Source organism: Solanum verrucosum, unplaced genomic scaffold (genome assembly GCF_900185275.1).
Source record: "Solanum verrucosum unplaced genomic scaffold, falcon-dt-bn FXZP01000103.1, whole genome shotgun sequence".
Taxonomy (NCBI): Eukaryota; Viridiplantae; Streptophyta; class Magnoliopsida; order Solanales; family Solanaceae; genus Solanum; species Solanum verrucosum.
The window spans coordinates 3,820,030-3,839,763 of record NW_026020048.1 but is presented as its reverse complement, the minus strand read 5'-3'; the positions used below and the strand labels follow the sequence as shown (position 1 = coordinate 3,839,763).

Below are 19,734 nucleotides of genomic sequence, written 5' to 3'. Positions count from 1 at the left end.
ACATTTTTATTCAACTTCACATCATTTAAAAACATATTCGACTATTTTCCATATTTTTTTTATCTAAAAGTTCGTAATAGTCAAATGGTAGTAATTTGTGTGCCAATGTTAAGACCTAGGAAGGATGCTTTGAAAGAAATAAAGGCTTCCCCACTATCAGGGCTTTGACTGGTTTTTAAATTTTACTGTTTGACTAAGCTAACTTTTTCTAGTGAGAATAGAAAATAAACAACCATCAAATCTCAGAGAGCCCGTTTGAATTGATTTATTTTAAATTTTTTTAAGTAAATACGGTGTTTGAGTAAAATAATAATAATGTAGTAGTAATACTTATTTTTAAGTCAAAACAACATCGAAAAGAAGTTTAAAATCATAAATTAGCAGCCTCCTAGTCCTTTCTTTTTTTTCTTTTTTTTCTTAGTTGGAATTCCCAATATAAGTTTGGAATTTTTCTAATTTGTTTGAACCACTAACTGAAATGTTCAAACGAACCCCCCTCCCCCAATGACTTTGTCCCAAAAATCTCGAGCTAAAATTTGTAGCTTATGGATTAGTGTCCTTTTGAGTTATTATTCAGAAATGAATTTCTTAAGATAAATACAAAATTTGAATCAAAATTATTGAATTTGACTTAACCCACTTTCTACATTCTAGCTCTGCTGTGCCAAAAACTCTCTTGGAGCAGAAGTTCAGAAGAACAATTGATCTAAACATTATGGCATGTTCTGCTGACTTCTCTGGTGCCTATGTGAACATATATTTAAGTTTGTCGATAGGTAGGCTGAGTGTATGCCGAAAGGTGGTTAGTTGAATGATATTTGCCGAAATTAATACTATATACATAGGTCAAATGTTACTTTTTGTACATGTATATTAAATTTTGAACACCCTCACCCGAACTTTTTTACTTCACGGTAACACTGGATGTTTGTGCAATACAAGAGCTGTAGGGGCACAAGTTATTAAAACCTATGCAAAGCTGCTATAGGGTGAGTTATCCCAACTACAGTCTTTACTAAACCAACCTCAGGATTGAAGTAATCCAAACATGCCATTATTTATTTATTGAACCAACATTAATACATATACTCTGCATGAAAAAGAATCAAGCTCGAGCATCAAAGAGCATGTTCACGTTACGTGCCTAAAATACCTAATAAAATGTGTTCCCTATATGAGATGGTCACGTAATTCAAACACTTTGTCATATTTACTAAGACGGAACAAGACCTAGTTAAGATCAAACAATTTCAACCATGAAGTTATATGACACTATTCTTGAGCCATGTCAATTTCCTTCCAAATCATAATAAAATCACTGCAACTAAAAATGGCAAACACTGAAAACAGTATGCAGATGAGGTAACTTGATACAGAAAGTACCAATTTAATTCATATTAATGACAAAATAGACATAAAAAAGACATCATCCCGTACTGGAAATAAAAGGAATCACAAGGAGGTTAGGTTGCTCTATTTGAGACTATTATTCATGACATAAGGAAATTAACTCCACAAGATATTGCGCAAATCATCAGTCCCATAATTGCCAAGAAATTGTATTTCCTGCACAGAAGTAAAACCATAATAATTAGCATTCAAAACATTACACACCATTTCATGAACTTTTCCATTCTAATCCCCCGTAACCAGATAAATACTTAATCGCATCCATGTTTATATCAAATCAAAGACATTTAACCTGAAGGGGTCGTCTCATTCAAAACGAGGATATCCAAGGATTATAGGATTAAAACCAAGAATATAGCTCGGATAATGGATCCCACCATCTATATGGAAGGTCTCCAACCAAACACGAGATAAATTTAATCCTAAAATTTTATACGGGGATGATCCACCAAATCCCTTAAACCAAACGGCCTGTAACAGCTAAAAATTAACCATGAAAGTGACAAATGCATGTATGAAATACACTTGACTTCCATTCATTGACCTGGATAAATTTTACCCCACCATCATAACAAGAATAATTGAATTAATGTTTCTTAGTCAGGGCATCAGGCAAGAGCAAGTAAAAGACTAACTTCACTAGTCAAAAGGTTCATACAGAGCAAAACTAAAAAGCAGTTTTTCTTTTCCTTCTTCGACATTTTTGGATACTCAAATTGTTAGTAACATTCAATCTAAATGAAAATCCGCATTCAAGGAAGACTGGACTCTGGACGAGAGACTAACCCAAGAGTAAGACGATTTTGGGGATCCCCAGTGGAATAACCAGTGAAGTAGAAATAGCGAGATACAATATAAACAGCTCCAAGAGATGCACAAATCAAGGGGTGCCTAATTCCTCCAACAATCATCAGCATGAAAAACATTGGCATCATTTCTAATGAATTCTGATGACCTCTCTGCAATCAAAACACCGACATAACAACAAATCCATATCATTTCCTAAACTATAAATTACCAAACAATAAACTATGTCATCACCTCTAAACAGAAGATAGCATACCTGAACACAGTTAAAGGACTTAGCATTCTTGTTTTCAGCTTCAGTAGCATACATTGTTGGATAAGAAACCTTGTACCTGTTAAGTTTTCCATCATTAATCAGTATCTCTAACTTCAAATCACAAAAGGGGTTGGGATAAATCTTACAAAAAACAAATCTTTAGCTTCAAATCACAAAAGGGGTTAGGGATAAATCTAAAAAAAAAAAAAAGACAAATCTTTAGCTTCAAAATCACAAAAGGGGTTTTGTAAAATTAGGCAAAATCAAGAAATAAACAGAGATTTAGACAAAACCGTACTGTTTGCGGGCTTTGCCGACTTGAAAGGACATCCAAAAGTTGAGGAAGCAGTAGGCAGCAAGAGCAAGAATTACATATCCATATTCTTTGGAGAGGAATTCAACTCCGGCCATGGTTTTTTCCGATTTTGGGTTTTGAGAGAAAGTATGAGAAATGAGAGAATTGATACTTTGCTTTGTGTTGAGGTGGGGTTTATATTGACTTGTTCAAGATCTCTCTACATTGATGGTGTCTTGTTTCTCAAGACTGCACAAATGAGATTTTGACTTTGTATTTGTGTTCCCACAATTATAATATAGGAAAGTAAATGTGATTGGATGCAATTTCTACAATTTTAGACCCCTTCTTCTAGAACTAGAAAAAGTGCAAAATTTGGAATTGTTTAGTATGGTTTTGATTTGATTTTCCAATTTTTTTTTGACAAATTTAATGATATTTGTTTCTTTCTTTTCCCTTTCACATTTCCAACTTGTAAATTTTTATAATTCTTTTCATTGTAGTAGTTATTTTTATTTTGAATGAATTATGGAAAAGATTTCTTGGAAATTATAAATTTAATTAGGTGAATAAAATTTTACAATAAATACAAAATAAGAATAGGTAAAACGCATAGTTTTCTATTTACATAAATGAATTTGAATTTATGATTTTGTCTATTTGAACTTATATGTCGCGGAATTGATCGGCAGAATCATAATTTCTAACATTTACATTTAGATAAAATATTTATATCAATTTATTTATAACAGGATTCATTCATATTGTTAGTCGCGTACGCAGAATCTTTAGCCAGCAGTTTCAATGTTTGCACCTTAAAGATGAGGTCCACTCTCATACGGGCTACTGCATGAATGTGAAAAGCACTGTGAATTGAATTATCCTTTAAATTGACTTGAGCCCTTTCATTAGTCTATTAGGGATTGTCTGATTGAGAACAAATTATTACGAGATTAATTATTTTGAATAAATTATTTTATTATGTATATGAAATAACTTATCTTATCATTATGGTAAAAATTATTGGATAAATAGTTACGGAACTATCTAATATCTTCAATCAAATATCTGAGATAATTATATTTTATACCTCACACTAAAAGGCAAAAGTAAACTAGTTATACAAATTAATTTTCATGAAAAAGTATAGCATATTTAAATTGTTTACACAACTCATAATTATTATATATGTGTGTAAGAGTTACGAATTTTAACTCATATTTTTTCCAATTCTAGCACAATTCATCCCAATTCAAATAACTTTTGGGTGAGCTATTTCAAACCTTTATACGACAATATCAAGTACAATCAAATCTACTTAATAATATCATCGTTTGTCATGATAAATTTTTCTGTTACAACGAAGTATTGTTACATAGAAAATATATAATATAAAATTATATGAAAAATCAATTCCACAAAAAATATAAATATTAAGATATTATTTTTTTTTAAAATTGTTATAGAAAAATCGTATATACTACTAAATGATCACACTAGCTAATCAGAAATCAGTAACACGTGATCTCAACTTAAAAAACAATTAAGCACCAAAAATTTCTCAAATAAAAAACAAAGTGGACAACAAAAGGAAGGGGACAATGTCAACAGATTCTACAAAGTAAATAAATGGCAGGCTCGCAATTTAGCTCTTATTAATGAAAAAAAAAAGAGAGGGGATTTCCATCTCTTTTAAATGGAGATCGGAGAAGGAAATTATAAGGTGGAATATCAAAATCTTACAAATAAAGTATAATTTATGTGGTCAATCAAGAGCTACAATGATTTCCCTCCATATTTCCTAAATAATTTCAAGCAAAATACAATTGATTTTTCATTTGCTTTTTTCGTTTTCGAAAATTATTTTGACTCATTTTCGAAGTTAAAGTGGTTTATATCAATTTAGATATTATTATAAATTAGTCTCGGTTCAATATTGATTACACAGATATCACATAATTAGTCATTAGATCGGGAAGAAGCAACATAACTGAAAAGTCTTTACATAGATTAATTTGGACCCAGACCCAATTAACAATTAGTTGAACGATGAATGAGAAAGAATAATTTAGGCATATTATTAAAAAAAATGTCTAGCCCTATCATTCTCTTTCTTAGAGTCGTCATATGATGTGAGGAATAAGAATAAATACTCTTGGGATAAAAAAAACACACCTACTAATCTCGCTGCCACAACACCCATGAAGATACACCACAAAATTGATGGGAAAAACTACGCTAAAACAATAGACTCATTATGTCGATCAACTTCAGTTAAAAATCCGAATTGAAAGAACCAATATTCGTGGAGAATTAAGGGACTTTCCTTCTGATTTTGTATGAATTTTTGTTGATTTTTCTGAGTTAAAACGAAGCTCAAACAACTTTTATAAAGCTAAACCGACATAGGGGTCCACCTTGACGTGCATGCTTGCGCAGTCTTACAAAAACATGAATATCTCTCTATTCTGAAGTTATATGGGTCAACAATTTAGTGTGTTAGAAACTAGACTCGCAAATTTTCGATTTGGTATGTTGGGGGCCCACTAATTCCTTACATATGGGAGAAAACCCACAACACATTTTACCCAAATTTTAAGAGAATTCCTTTTTTTTTTTTAAAAGGAAAGTTACAATAACTTTTTCCAATTTTTATTTTAGCTTGACTTCAAAACATAACATACAACCATCGTTCAATTGAAATACCTCGTAAAACATATTTCCTAACACATTAAGCTCTTAGTCTTATTCCAAAAAGTATGAGTTAATCTGATGTTCAAACGAGCGGGGTGTTACATTAATATAATCGTTTCACGTAGTACAAATAATTTAATTACATAGAGTATGTATTTTTTCTTACTAATTTCAAAATAATAATATTTATATTAAATATAAATTTATAGATGAAGTATTATATCTAAGAAAATATAAGTAAATTCTTACTTTGAATTTGAGATTCTAAATTATATTGCAACTACGTAATTAACAAGACCTGACATTAGTTTGACTACAAAATAGCAATTGTGGTAAAATATAAGGACTAGTTTGCATTTTAACCAAAAGGCCAAAAAAAAAATTTTTTTATAGAATTTGTGTGTTGGCCTCTTTTCTGTCAAAGGGGTTTCCTTTCTTCCAAGAACAAGAATCACTGCTAAACCCCTATTCGACGCAGCAGTTATCCTTCGAGTTTTACAGTTAACTACTTCGTCTCTCTATGTCTTTGTCTATTTTACTATATTGTAGTTTGATTTATAAATTATGATCATACAATGGGGTCTTGCAAGAACAAGAAAAGCACTGAAATTGGGTTTTGCAAGAAAAAGAAAGTAAAAAATGTAATGGGGTTTTGCAAGAAAAAGAAACAAAGTAATAATTTGAAATTGGGTTTTGCAAGAAAAAGAAAAAAAATGAAATGGGGTTTTGTAGAATGTGATACAAAAATGGTTTGCATATGCTTAGGATGTTTCTTGTTTGATTTATATGCTGTGAATTGTGATCATGCAATGGGGTTTTGCAGAATATGACTGAAATGGAAACTGACGATGATGGTGAAGCCATTCTTCTCGAAAAGACACTTATAGACGTTATCTTTTCTTGGTCTTTTAAGGATGTCCTTAACAAAGACCTTTACAAGGACAAGGTTTGTTTTACTGCTATTTTTATCTTGTCTTATTTTGTGTGTGTTTGGTTTTTGTAGTATTGATTCTATGGTTTATCCCTTGCCTGTTTCATTTGGTGGCATTTGTTACCAGGGCTTTTACTCTTTACTTAGAATTATCCAGATCTTAAGTAGGTGTGGATTACCATTGCATCCACTATGGTTCATAAGTGCAACATGATACTTGACTACTTGTAATGTGGTTGTTTGTTAGGTCCTTTTATTTTTTCACAAGTTGGGTTGTGTGCAACTTTTTAAGATTGATATTGATGCAAAGAGTAGCTATGAGACTAGGCATATGAAATGTGGATTATCAACATTTTTTGTATCTTATAGTACTTGTTAGTCATGAATATGGACAATGGGTAGCATTTGATGAAATTAAAACCTGTCTATCAATACATGATTGGGGTAGCATTGCCAGTATAACTGATGTTATTAGTTTTGCACATCGAAGGTAGATGATGAAGATTTCATAATATTTTATGTCAAAGCAAAAACAAAATGTCCATTATCTTTCATGATGTTTGAGCGTATTTGTTTTGGATCTCTATCTTAAGTATATTCTAGTCATATGATCTTGAGTTATCCTGTAGGTGAAGAACATCCCTTCAACATTTCAGTCCATCGCTTTGTATATGAAGTCATTCGTCTTCCCTCTTTTAGAGGAAACACATGCTGATTTGTTTTCTAGCTTCGATAAAGTGGCAAGTGCATCTATATGCAAAATATTGTCTATTCAGGAAGTGGAGAGTAAAAAGCCATCTGATAAATGCTTATACATTATTGAGATGGGAAGGAAAGAGAGTAGTGGTGATGGCAGATCATATGAACCTGAGACGGGGGATCTCTTTGCCATTACAGATGTAAGACCAACGTGTGTCGATGATCTAAACAGACCCACAATGTCCTACATAATGGCTCTGGTTCAACGAGTGACATATGAGAAAGATTATATCAAGATCCAGGTCTTCTCATCGAGACCCTTTTTGGTGGAACAGGGCATTAGGGAAAATCATATGAGGGACTCTTTGTTCTTGGTCTCTCTTATAAATACGACAACAAATACACGCATTTGGAATTCATTGAACTTGGGGCTGGAAAGGCAAAACTCCAAAGTTATTCAGAAAATACTGGAACCTGATTCTGATGTGACTGTAAGCTTCATATTTTTCTCATTTGTTATTCTGCTTATACAGTCTTACCAGAATGATACATCTTCATATTTCCTTATGAATTTTGACGTCACTATTAGATGACCTTCTATCACCAAGTTCTTCAAGTTGTTACTTGTATATCATAACATGAAATATTTGACTTCTTCTATTGCTTTTGTAGGGTAAGGAGAAGTGTAATGTCTGTTTGCAAGGGGAAGTGTATCGAGTTTGCAGATCAAAGATCCTTGCATCTAATTGGTTAATCAATCTTAATGATTCTCAACACGAAGCAGTTCTGAACTGTCTCGCGACAAAGTATTGCCATCACGAGAACACGACGAAGCTAATCTGGGGTCCTCCTGGAACGGGGAAAACGAAGACTGTTAGTGCATTGTTGTTTTTACTTCTGAGTCTCAATTGTAGAACAGTAACTTGTGCTCCAACTAATATTGCAGTCTTAGAAGTATCTAGACGAACCTTGAAGCTTGTGGTGGAATCATGTGAATTTTTGACTTATGGTGTAGGAGATATAGTTTTGTTTGGAAACAGGAAACGAATGAAAATTGATAGCCAAGATGAGCTACTTCATATTTTTCTTGATTATCGTGCTGAAGTTCTAGCAAGGTGCTTTACTCCTGCATCTGGCTGGAAATACTCATTGCAGTATATGATAACATTACTTGAAGACACTGAACTGTTGTACCAGCTCTATTCCATAAATGATCAAGAGGAAGATGCTGATGCCGAACTTTATCAGAAATATGATAATAATGCTAACTATGATAGTGATTCAGGGAATGCAGTTCTTCGCAAAGAAAGCCTGAAAAACAAGGGGGACAAAACACAGAGGTTGTATGCTCAAGGAGTCAAAGACGAGTGGAACAAGAGACTTGGACAAGTAATTGCCAAAACAATAAAATTGAATGATGAAAGTCAACTTGGCAGAGGGTTTTGTCGGAACAAGAAACATTCAAGGTCTGTTCTGAGAAAGGGGAGTAATGATTCTCATCAAACTAAAGCAAGGTTAAATTTTGATGACTTTGTGACGAGCAAATTAAATTGCAAACTGGAGGTTTTTACTTTCTATGTTGTTAACTTTGTCATGCACTTGCCAACTTCACTACTGTCTGTGGTGGTGGCAAGGGACATGATCAGAGCTGTAAACTTACTTCATTCACTTAGCAGTTTATTGCAAAGTTTTACCTTTAATGGTAGAAGTTTAAAAGAAGTCTTTGTTAGAAACAAAGAAATAGAGAGACGAGTGACTGGCAGCTCTTCTGATGTAGAATTGGTCAAACAAGAGTGCCTTAAGATACTCAAATCCCTTCCTAACAGCTTTTTTGAACCTGAAGACAAGTTTTCAATTAAAAATCAAATTTTGAAAAATGCATGCCTGCTTTTCTGTACTGCTTCAAGCTCCTTCAAATTGCATGAGACAGAGGCTGAATTGCTTGTTATTGATGAAGCCGCTCAGCTTAAAGAATGCGAGTCAACTATCCCCTTACAGATTCCTGGTCTCCGTCATGCTATATTCATAGGAGACGAGTGGCAACTACCAGCCATGGTTAAAAGCAAGGTTGTCATGTGCTACTTTAAATGGTACCTAATTATAAAATCCTGCACAGTTAGAAAGTAAGTTGTTCTTTTTTAATTAGGTTTGCGAGGAGGCCAAGTTTGGGCGGAGCTTGTTTGAGAGACTGGCACTTCTGCGATTCAAGAAATACCTTCTTAATCTTCAGTATAGGATGCACCCGTCAATAAGCTCATTTCCGAACAGGGAATTCTACCAGAAACAGATTATAGATGCTCCAAATGTCAGAAGTACAGGATATCTGGAGCATTTCCTTCAAGGTGAAATTTATGGTGCTTATTCTTTTATCAATGTAGCATGTGGAAATGAGGAGGTCGTTGATGGGCATAGCATCCGGAACATGGTAGAAGTAGCGGTGGTTTGTGAGGTAGTTGCCAACCTCTTCAAAGGTACACTAAGATTGATTTAATGGCATTATCAAGTGAAGATGCACATTATATCATTTGCTAAATTACGGATTTTCTGATTTTATTTCCTGTTACAGGATTCACTTCCTTGGGAAAAAAGATCAGTATTGGTATCATATCACCCTACAATGCTCAAATTGCTGCAATTAAAGAGAACCTCGGAACTAAGTATAGCACCGATGATGAGAGTGGATTCTCTGTGGATGTACGATCTGTCGATGGTTTTCAAGGAGGTGAGAAGGATGTAATAATAATCTCAGCGGTACGCTCCAATGCTAACAGATCAATTGGTTTCCTTTCGAACAGTCAAAGGGTTAATGTAGCATTGACTAGAGCAAGGTATTGCTGTTTTTTCAAGATACTGTTGTAACTTTCCAATCTCTAGGGGATTGTCTGTGGTTCTGTAAGAAAGCTTGCTTCTTGCAGGCACTGCCTCTGGATATTTGGCAATGAAGCAACATTAAAAAGCAGTGGTTCTGTTTGGAAGATACTTGTACATGATGCCAGAGTTAGGGGCTGCTTCCATGATGCTCAGAATGACAAGGACTTGGTGAAATCTATGGCAGCTGCCTTGGTAGATATTGACCTCCTTGACATTAAAATACGCCTTTATTCAGTACTTTTTGAAGGAACAAGGTGGAAGGTATTCTCTTTGAGTTTCTAAAGCATATTCTCCTAAATCAACTGGCAATGCCTTTCTACTTACTTTATATTCATTAAAAATGTATTTTTACTCATTTTCTTTGGATATGTTAAAGCAAGTTTTCCTATCAGGTGCCACTTTCCTAATCTCACTTTATACAGAATTTCGCACAGGGAATGAGTATAACTAGGCTGGACTCTCCACTTGACACAAAATTTAAGATGTTATTGACTCCTGTTTATAAATTCATAAATAAGAGTAGAAAAAATATTAAGTGATGTTTGAAAATTTGATAGAGAAATATCTCAATGGAAGTTAGTTTAATATACAAAAAAATGAATCAATTTTAGACTTGATTAGTAAAATGGATTTACATTCTTAAAATTTTGTGGAAACTGTATAAAATAAGTTATCACTGGAATAGCGTCCAACATTTTTGGATGTAAATTATCACTGGAATAATGGAAACTGTATAAACAATGCAATATAAATTGTGGTGGAGGTAGTAGGCCTTTTAGGCCCCGTTTGGCCAAGCGATATGAAATCATGATATGAAATCTTGAGATGGAATTGAAGTTTTGTTTGGACATGCGATTTGAAATTTTTGTGTTGTATATTTTCTCATAAACATAAGAATCCCATAAGTTGTAAAACTACTAAAATAGTCCCAATTCTCTATTCAATCTTACCAAATAAACAATAATTTATAAAATCGCATAATAAATTATTACAAAGCCATTGTGGTCAGTCTTGTTCACTCAATATAGATGAATAATTATTTTTTTATTAAACATTAAAGTAGTAGTAATAAATTTGGTTGACAAATAAATTTGATAAAAAATAATAAATTTGATGAATATAAATGATAAAGTAGGAATTAACCCTTCGGGGTGGCCCAGTGGTTTGAGCTTGGGACTTCCATGTTGGAGGTCTCAAGTTCGAAACCCCTTGCCAGCGAAAGCAAGGGGTTTGCCTTCTGGGTCGAGCTCGTTGCACCAGGCTTGCCTAGTGCGGGTTACCTCTCCTATGTGGTTTGCGAGCTATTGCATAGGAGCGGGGGTTTTACCCTATGCGCACCCAAAGGGTAGCGGTTGCGGGTTTCCCTTGTCATCAAAAAAAAAAAAGAGTAGGAATTGATTTAAAGTTATAATAAATTTTTTGTTGGGGAGAATAATAAATTTTAAAAAGTAATGATATGATTATAAATTTTATTTACAATGAAATAAATGGCTAGTAGATATAAATGTGGGGTTGTTTTAACAAAATATAAACTTGTGGGTTAATTGTTGTATTAAAAAAAACCCAAATCATGATTTTTGAAGAACATGGGATTCCATCTCATGATATGAGATGAAATCATCGTGAAATCGCATGATTCTATCTCACGATTTCATATCGTGATATGGTAACGCCTACTTACTTTTTGTAAATTCTTTTAACAAAATGTCACTCCATGGGGACTAGAGCTAAGGTAATAGATAAAGACCAGTGAAGGCAATGCCTTTCTCTAAATGAAGACAAAGAATTGAGTACTTACAACGAGTTAACTAATAATTTCTTTTTGTTTGTTATAGCATCATACGGTTTATGGCATTATTAGTGCTCCTTCCATCCTAATTATGAAGATGTCATTTGATTAGACCAGAGAATGAGCCCTGGTCAGGGGAGATTATGTGAATGTTGGTTGTCAGTGTGTTTAATTTATGGTTAAAATGTTGTGGGAAAGCGACGTAGATGCTTCAAGAACTTTCATAAAAATTAAATTGATCCAAGGTTGTGTTTGATCTCTGCCGGTTGTTCTTTCTCCCAGCTGTGTTACAGGACTAATTGAAGCTTCATCTGTTTCATTACAGGTAAGTGTTGATGATAAATTTTGGAAAGCAATGGAGAAAATTAAAAGCATAGAAATTCGTAAGAAAGCAATTTCCGTATTGATGAAGCTTTCTAGTGATTCGCAATGGCCTCACACTGAACATATTACTGTGCCAAGTGGGGTGTCTAATCAACTCACTGAGCTCTGCCCTGTCGATGGGATACTTCATATTGTTCTGACTCTTGAGACTATTATGGAGACCTCAAGATATGTAGATGTCATGCGGGTTTGGGATATTCGGCCACTGACAGAGATACCAAACCTAGATCCTATGTTTATCTTGTGCAAGCAGCTTGATGCTTTTCATTTGAAGGATGAGTCATCTGCTGAAAGTGTTCATATCAGGTAGGTTTATCTTGAAGAGTGCATACATGATACAACATACAAGATCGGAAGGGCATTTTCTTGTAGAAATGCTACAACTTTTTGAGACTTTGTTTTGTTAATGTGCATAGATAGGATTTGTTACATATAGATGCAGTTATAGAATGAAGAGAAGTTCTCTTAATGTGCATAGATCATGCAATTTTAGAACGGGGATAGAATATTCTGTGGTATACTTTCGGTTTGCAGCTATCCTATTAATGGAGTTAACCAAGCTTTTGGTTTGCAGTTGTCATTTGTTTATCTCACAATTTATATTTCCCTTTTCAGCCAAAATAGGTCGAGCTTCTGGTAGTTTGTGTTGTCATATCCTTGAACATCTCTTCGGAGAAATTTATACATTGACATCTCATGAGAAATCAGAAAAGCTGATGAAATAAGAGTGCATTCTTGCTTAACTGGTTCAAATATGTTCTTACTAACCAGTCTTTCGTCTGTTAACGTTCATTCTAGTTTATCATTTTAAGATAGATTCAACATTTTGTTTGGTGTGAGGGATAAAAATAAATAGTGATGGAATAAAAATGTTGTTTCTTGTTTGGTTGTCATGTTTGGGATTACTTATCCCACCATGTTCCCAACCAAACGATCCCAAGGATTCAGAGTCTGGGTAATATACACAACATCTTGAAGGTTTTTTTGGCTGTTAACGTTCATTCTGGTTTGACGCTGCTCTTTGTATAAAAGCTGATAAAGAATACAGGATTTCAAATATTACTAAACTCAGACTAAAAATTGATCAAGTTTGCTCTCGCATTTGATAAATTGCTAAGCAAGTACTGAACTGCACAGAGCCCAAGACACGGTATTTCAGTCATACATTTTATTCAAAAACATCAATTCATAGTTCTAAAGCTTCCTTCACGTCTGATTTTTTCAATTGCAATCTTTGTGGTTCACATGAATGGTACAAGTTAGTAAAATTAGCAACAAACTTCATGATGGAAATGAGCATTTTGTAATAGTCATTCACCATTAAGCAGTAAGCAAAGCTCATTACTGAAAGCATTTTCTAAAGAGAATACTGAATAGCATAACCATCCAAAGTGCCAGGTTTGGGATGGTGAAAGCTCACATAACATGCTCCACAAAGCACTACACTTACACTGGGTAAAACTATTAATTGAAGTGTTGCAAATTACACTGAATCGCATTCAGTACTAACAGATTTTCAGTCAAAACTGTCAACCCTCAATAACAGGTGGTAGCTATGAGCTCTTACACATTACATCAAAGAATACAGTGACATGACCAGCTGAGGACATCATCTTAATACTTTCAAAATAGCCAGAGTTTACACATCATTCCAGCTTTTTCAACTGTATTATGGTCAAAAGGACGATATGAACCTTTGAATCTTTGATTGTCCCCTCTCCTTCTCTTCTGGCCCTTCCAGATCGCCTATGTTGTCATGATATTCCTGCGGTGCAAGTATAAACTTCAATAACATAACAGACTTTATCTAGTATTCTTCAGAATAAAGGAAAGACTAGGCCCACTGACGAAAAAGTGAACTGTATAATAGGAAGGAAAACAGCTTCACATAAAACTTGTATGAATTTCATTAAAGATCAACACAGGCAATTCATGAAGATGGACAAGGAAAGTCCTCAAGGAGTTCTTCCTTCTAGATCTATCTTCAGATATTACCACACCACAATACCGAAGTTATATTCCAATAATCCAAGCATGTCAAGAAACAATTTGCATTCATTGAACTAAATCCAAAGTGAAAGATACAAAGGTCAATGCAAATAACATGTTGCAAAAACTGGATTTTGCTCTGATTTGCTACAAGTCCTAAAGCTATTGTTTCTTGCAAGTTAACCTTGTCTCCAAATGTATCCAAGAATTTTCACTCTTTTTTTGGATAAGTAGAAGAATCCAGGAAAATTTGTTGTATAATAATATAACTAACTTGAAAGCAAACACAAGAAACTCAAAAAGAGGGTATTGCTGGAGAAAAAAGGAAGTCATGAGTAGACACCTGGAGTATATCTTTTACATCTTGCTTAGTCAGCTTTTGTTGCTTTAGCAAAAGGTCAATCCTTGCTCTGATTCGAGGATGTCTGCATTAAAAAGAACAATTAAGCGGGAGGAACTAGATCTATCCTACCTGAAGAGAATAGTATGTCAGGTTTCAGAACTTACTCAGACGTCCAAAGATGACCCAGAATAACAGCTATCAACTGCAGGATCAGAGAGATAAAGAAACAACAATAAGAATGCCAGAGATCTGAAGTGGTAATATGCCCGTACAAGAGATAAGTACAAAATTAAAATGCAACAGATCTTTGACCTGAAGAGTATAAAGACCAGCTTCTAACTTCCTATTGTACTTCTCGTCTTCATCCATCTACAAACATGTTAAACATTATGGCAATATAAAATAAAAGGCCTTAGTGAAAGACATAATAAGCAAAGTCTAAGAAGTAAACAGACCTCCAAATCATCAAGTTCAAGCTGGTCAAACCGTTCAGACTCAAGTTTTACTCTATTGGAATATCTGCAACAGCCCCAAGGATAAAAAATTTAAAACCAGCACAATGTAACAAAATAGAACAATCAGCCTCAAGAGAACCATTCTTGTTTTCTTTTTTTCGAATAGTGGAAGCAAATGGAGCAGGGTACTTAGATATATGTTGCATGAACAATCACCTCATGTAGAGCTCCATAAGCCTGTCAATTTTTTCGCACTCATTCTCCACGAACTTACTTAACAATCTATCCCTTCTAGAACCTCTTAAGATTCCCCCTGTAACAGCAAACTAAAGCAGTTACATCCAAGGTATATGGGAGGTTTTCCCATTATAAATAAAATAATCTATCTTATATAAAAATGCAGTCACATACAAATATAAGGTAACTTTTTTTCTTCTTCCCCCCAACCCCTAAGAACAGCAAAATACTTGTGTCTTCACAGATAGGTTCTCAGTTAACTAGCCTCCTTACCAAATAAGGAAGCAACAAGTGATACAAGACGCTCTTCCAATTCTTCTTTGTAGCGTTTCTTGTTCTTTTTGCTCAGAGGTAGCTGATAATAAAACATTTAAGCATAATAAGTTATATGAGTCAATAATAGAAGAAATCATAAAAATAACACCAAATCATCCTAAAGAGCTTGTTGAAAATTTGAAATCAAGCAATGGAAACTGTTCCATTTGGGGTGAACTTGTGATATAGTTATGTTTTAACTACTATATCTCATTAAAAATAATTGCTAATACTAGAGTTGTTGTCATGTAACAAATAGCCAAGTTATTACCTAAGTAACAACTTGATGGGGAATACAATCCTTATCTAGACATCGAACATTTTAACAACATATCTGTAAAAAAGAAAAATTAACATCCTACTCCATTCATCAACAAATTTAATCCTACCGTAAGAGTTGTTTATGAGACAATCTTTGAAAAATTAACAACTTAGTCAATCAAACTATATCTCAGTTCCAAATTAACTGGGATCCACTGTATGAATCATTTATATCCGTTATGCTCAGAAAATTTTATAAATTAGCAATCAATCAAAACACAATCAACTATATCTCAATCATAAACCAGCTGTGGTCTACTATATGAGTCCTCTATATCCATTCAACTAAGAAAATTATCACATTGGTCAACAAATCAATTGCGGGCGACTACATGAATCATCTATATCATTCTATCAATGTAAAATGTAACAAAAATTAAAGTAAAAGAGAACTTGACTTGCCTTACCCATGAAAGCAGGAAATGCAGTCTTTAACCCCATTACATCCACAAACCTCTCACATGCTGGAGGATAATTAGTCATTGCAAAATCCAACGCCCTTATAGCTGATCCATAGCACATTTTCTTCTGATTCATTATAATGATCATCAATTCCACTCCTTCAGATTTCACAAACTTCTCTTTATTCTCCAAAGGCATTAACAAACAACACAAGGCATCAAACAAGTTCTCAACCATCTCCTCCTCATCTGGCGTCTTAGGGTCCTTCGATTTATACATTGCTACAGCTTGTAACAATGCGTCCACGCCGTTCAATTGCCCTAATCTCTTCTGATTGACCGTGCTGCTCTGCAGCAAAATAGCCAAAATTTCCGATGCATACTGCTTGTTTCCATCAAATTCTCTTACCTTTATTCTTGTCAGCAACCACTTCATTAACTTCGTCCTTTCACATACAAGTTCCGCCACCGAGGGTTTCACTTCAATAAAATTCTCAACAGTCGCGAGTATACTATATATGGCAGCGGACTCGTCCGGATCGGAGTCGGACATTTTACCTAGGAGCTGAACGAGCAATTCTAACGAATTGTTCTCAACCAATGAATCAACTAAAATTTGCGCCGGCTCGTCGTTGTCCTCGAGAACATCCTCGTCGGTCAGGTCTTGTAATAAGCCGACCACGTCAATAGCGATGTCAGTGTTTTCGTGATTGAGGAGGCTGGTGATAGACGCAATGGTCCCGAGATTGACGAGTTCCGGGTAAAATTCGGGGCCTCCGGCGAGTATTTTGAGCTTTTCGATTTCTTCATGGAGCTCGACTTCGGAATCCGCGAACTTTTCGGGTTGGTCCGGGTACTTGAGACGTGCAGCAATGTTCTCCTTAAGACGGCGTTCGAATGCAAGGACGAGTTTTTTCACTGTTTTGATATCGAGAACTTCCACAGGGTTTTGTTGAGATTTTTCTAAGGCTTCGAGCAGTGAAAGGTCGATGCCTCCGTTTGCGGTGGCTGAGGACGGCGGTGGTGGTTGTTTGAATGTGTCGTACTCATCGTCTTCGTACTCGGCAGGGTTTCGCTTGCGTTTTGCTGCTTCCATAGCTTCTGGCCAAAACCCTTAGCTCCCCCAGTAGCAGCAGAAGAACTTCTCACACACAAATCACTTTTCCCTTTTCACCCCTTCATTTTTCTGCTTGATACTTCATACACCTCTAATCCCTGAAAATTGCTCGGGAGACCCCCAAAGATTTTGATTTAATGCATAAACAATCCTTAAATTTGTTAGTAAATTTAATTTAGAGTTTCAAATTGAAACTTATTTCAATTGGTCACTTAAACACACAATATGGTGTTTTTAGTAGACACTTTCAATTAAAACTTTCCAAAAAAATAAATAAAATTGCACATGTTATCAAGCTTTCACTATATAAATAAGTTAAATACTTAAAACATGTCATTATGTTAAACCTTAAATCTATTTCAACTGATATTAACATGTATACTTAAAGTAGATAATATATTTTATGTGGTTAAATACTTCCAAAAAAATTTAACTATTATTTCGACTACAAATATCATATATCTTCATTTAATTTATCAATTTATCATCAACAAACATTTACTCTATAATATAACCGAGTCAACAAGATTTTTGATTTGTGGATGCTTAACTTCTTTATTTCATATGTGAAGTTATTATTAATAGTCATAGTATAAGTGCACAATAGGGGTGTACATGATCAGGTTTGTTCGGATTTTTTAAATATCAAATTAAATCATTTGTGTCAAATTCTTAAATTTATAAACCAACCAAATTTATAAAATTCGGATTTTTTCTGGTTAGTTCGAGTTTTTCAAATATCAAACCAAACCATTCGTGTCGGATTTTTAAATCAAAACAAACTAATAATCATCGGATTTTTTTATTCGGGTTTTTGAATTTTTCCGGTAAACTATTCATACAAACACATATTTAACTCGTGCTCCAAATATTTCTTTAGTCCAATCAAAATACAACTATCTAAGGTGTTCCTTAAAAAAAATACAAAATATGAGATGAGTGATGACACTAAAATATTAAATAAAAAATAATAATGAAATTGTATAGAATAAATATTGCAAATTGGTAAGTCATAATGAAAATGATAATAATTAAAAATGCTAAATAAGTCTAATAAGTATTAATTACATGATGAAACTTTTAAAAAAAAATATTAGGTTATTTATTTTAAATGTCCAAACCAATGTGAAAGAAAGAACAAATATTCAACATTATTGTCATTCTTAATGTTGAATTAATTTTTTTTGTTAGCACTAATATTGATTAGATTTTGAATTGAGCTTTAAATACTAATATCTATGGACTATAACCTTTATTGGACCATTCTCAAAAAACTTGAAAAAATATGTTAGAAGATAAAAATTCTGAAAACGATAAGTAATATTTAGAAACTAGTTAACTAATCCGCGCTTCGCGCAGTTAATTAAAATCTTATAAATTTTATGAAATAGTATTTTTCTTAGAATATATATATTTAAAAAAATTAATAAATAAATAAATTTAACTAATTTTTTATAATGATCACGTATTCAAATTCTCTTCACAATTGTGCAGTTCTAATATAATTATATGATGTGGATCATATTGTGCTTTGCTATTAAATATTTTTGTAATAAAAAACATCATATTTCATTGCATATAATTATGGTTAAGTACTTTACATTCGTTTAAAAAATAATTTGTTTTAGTGCATGTGCAAATTGACTTCGTTAAAATTATTGCATAATTTTTTACTGAAATCGGTGGTCACAAATGAGGTGGAAATAATGCTCGTTTGGATTGACTTTTATTGTTTGACTTTTAAATCAAAAGTAATAAGTTTAATTTTTTAATTTATGATTTTTGACTTATTTTTATCAGTTTAGCTTAAAATCAAGTTCTTCTAAGTACTTTTTAAATTTACCAAACACTCCAAAAGTGCTTAAAAGCTATTTTAGCATAAAAGCACTTAAAATAAGTTAATTCAAATAGTTATTATTTCCATCACTAATAATCATTTTTCTGTAATTTTCATGTAAACCAAAAAATAAAACAACTAATTGGTTATTTTATCATAATTTTTTAATTAGTTGAACGCAATACAAACGAACTATACTATATATTAGAGATATATATATCATATGCATGCATTCAAAGAAAAGAATAACAAACAAAAAGAGGTTGAATTTATCAACATAATGTACTGTGAACCACAATAATATTCGTTAGAAATTACAATTAGTATACTCCTCTAATGTCCATCTCCTTATTAAAGAGAAAAGTTACATGAAAATGAATTTAAAAATGAAAATAATATCAAACAAGAAATGGAAAAAAAAATAAGGAAAAATCACACCATATACACATTTAAGAGACAATATTACGAGTTTTAAACCTACTTTTAAAAAATTCTTACTTATATCAGTTTAATTACGGGTTATAACATATCAATTAAATTTAACTTTATTTAAAAATCAATTAAAATTTACTTTATTAAATGA

At 33.3% G+C, this 19,734-nt stretch overlaps 4 protein-coding genes across 4 annotated transcripts in view; 2 read left to right on the top strand and 2 right to left on the bottom strand.

Annotated features, from left to right (window-relative positions):
- The window catches only part of LOC125822539 (probable polyamine oxidase 4), a 145,261-nt gene that overhangs the window by 107,213 nt on the left and 18,314 nt on the right, over positions 1 to 19,734 (top strand). The gene's annotated exons all lie outside the window — the stretch shown is intronic.
- LOC125822547 (uncharacterized) lies at positions 1,293 to 3,052 on the bottom strand. The gene is made up of 4 exons (XM_049501956.1): positions 2,772 to 3,052; positions 2,474 to 2,549; positions 2,197 to 2,369; positions 1,293 to 1,566 (listed from the first exon to the last, which is right to left on the bottom strand). Exons 1-4 carry the CDS (start codon positions 2,882 to 2,884, stop codon positions 1,491 to 1,493), a joined length of 438 nt encoding a protein of 145 aa, XP_049357913.1. The 5' UTR covers positions 2,885 to 3,052; the 3' UTR covers positions 1,293 to 1,490.
- On the top strand, positions 5,883 to 12,467 carry LOC125822535 (uncharacterized). The gene is made up of 8 exons (XM_049501944.1): positions 5,883 to 5,962; positions 6,286 to 6,408; positions 7,023 to 7,583; positions 7,765 to 9,159; positions 9,239 to 9,563; positions 9,659 to 9,920; positions 10,008 to 10,224; positions 12,078 to 12,467. Exons 2-8 carry the CDS (start codon positions 6,289 to 6,291, stop codon positions 12,444 to 12,446), a joined length of 3,249 nt encoding a protein of 1,082 aa, XP_049357901.1. The 5' UTR covers positions 5,883 to 5,962; positions 6,286 to 6,288; the 3' UTR covers positions 12,447 to 12,467.
- Positions 13,471 to 17,384, bottom strand: LOC125822538 (uncharacterized). The gene is made up of 8 exons (XM_049501947.1): positions 16,199 to 17,384; positions 15,434 to 15,515; positions 15,140 to 15,236; positions 14,924 to 14,987; positions 14,781 to 14,837; positions 14,633 to 14,670; positions 14,469 to 14,550; positions 13,471 to 13,901 (listed from the first exon to the last, which is right to left on the bottom strand). The coding sequence occupies exons 1-8, from the start codon at positions 17,291 to 17,293 to the stop codon at positions 13,812 to 13,814; spliced, it is 1,605 nt and encodes a 534-aa protein (XP_049357904.1). The 5' UTR covers positions 17,294 to 17,384; the 3' UTR covers positions 13,471 to 13,811.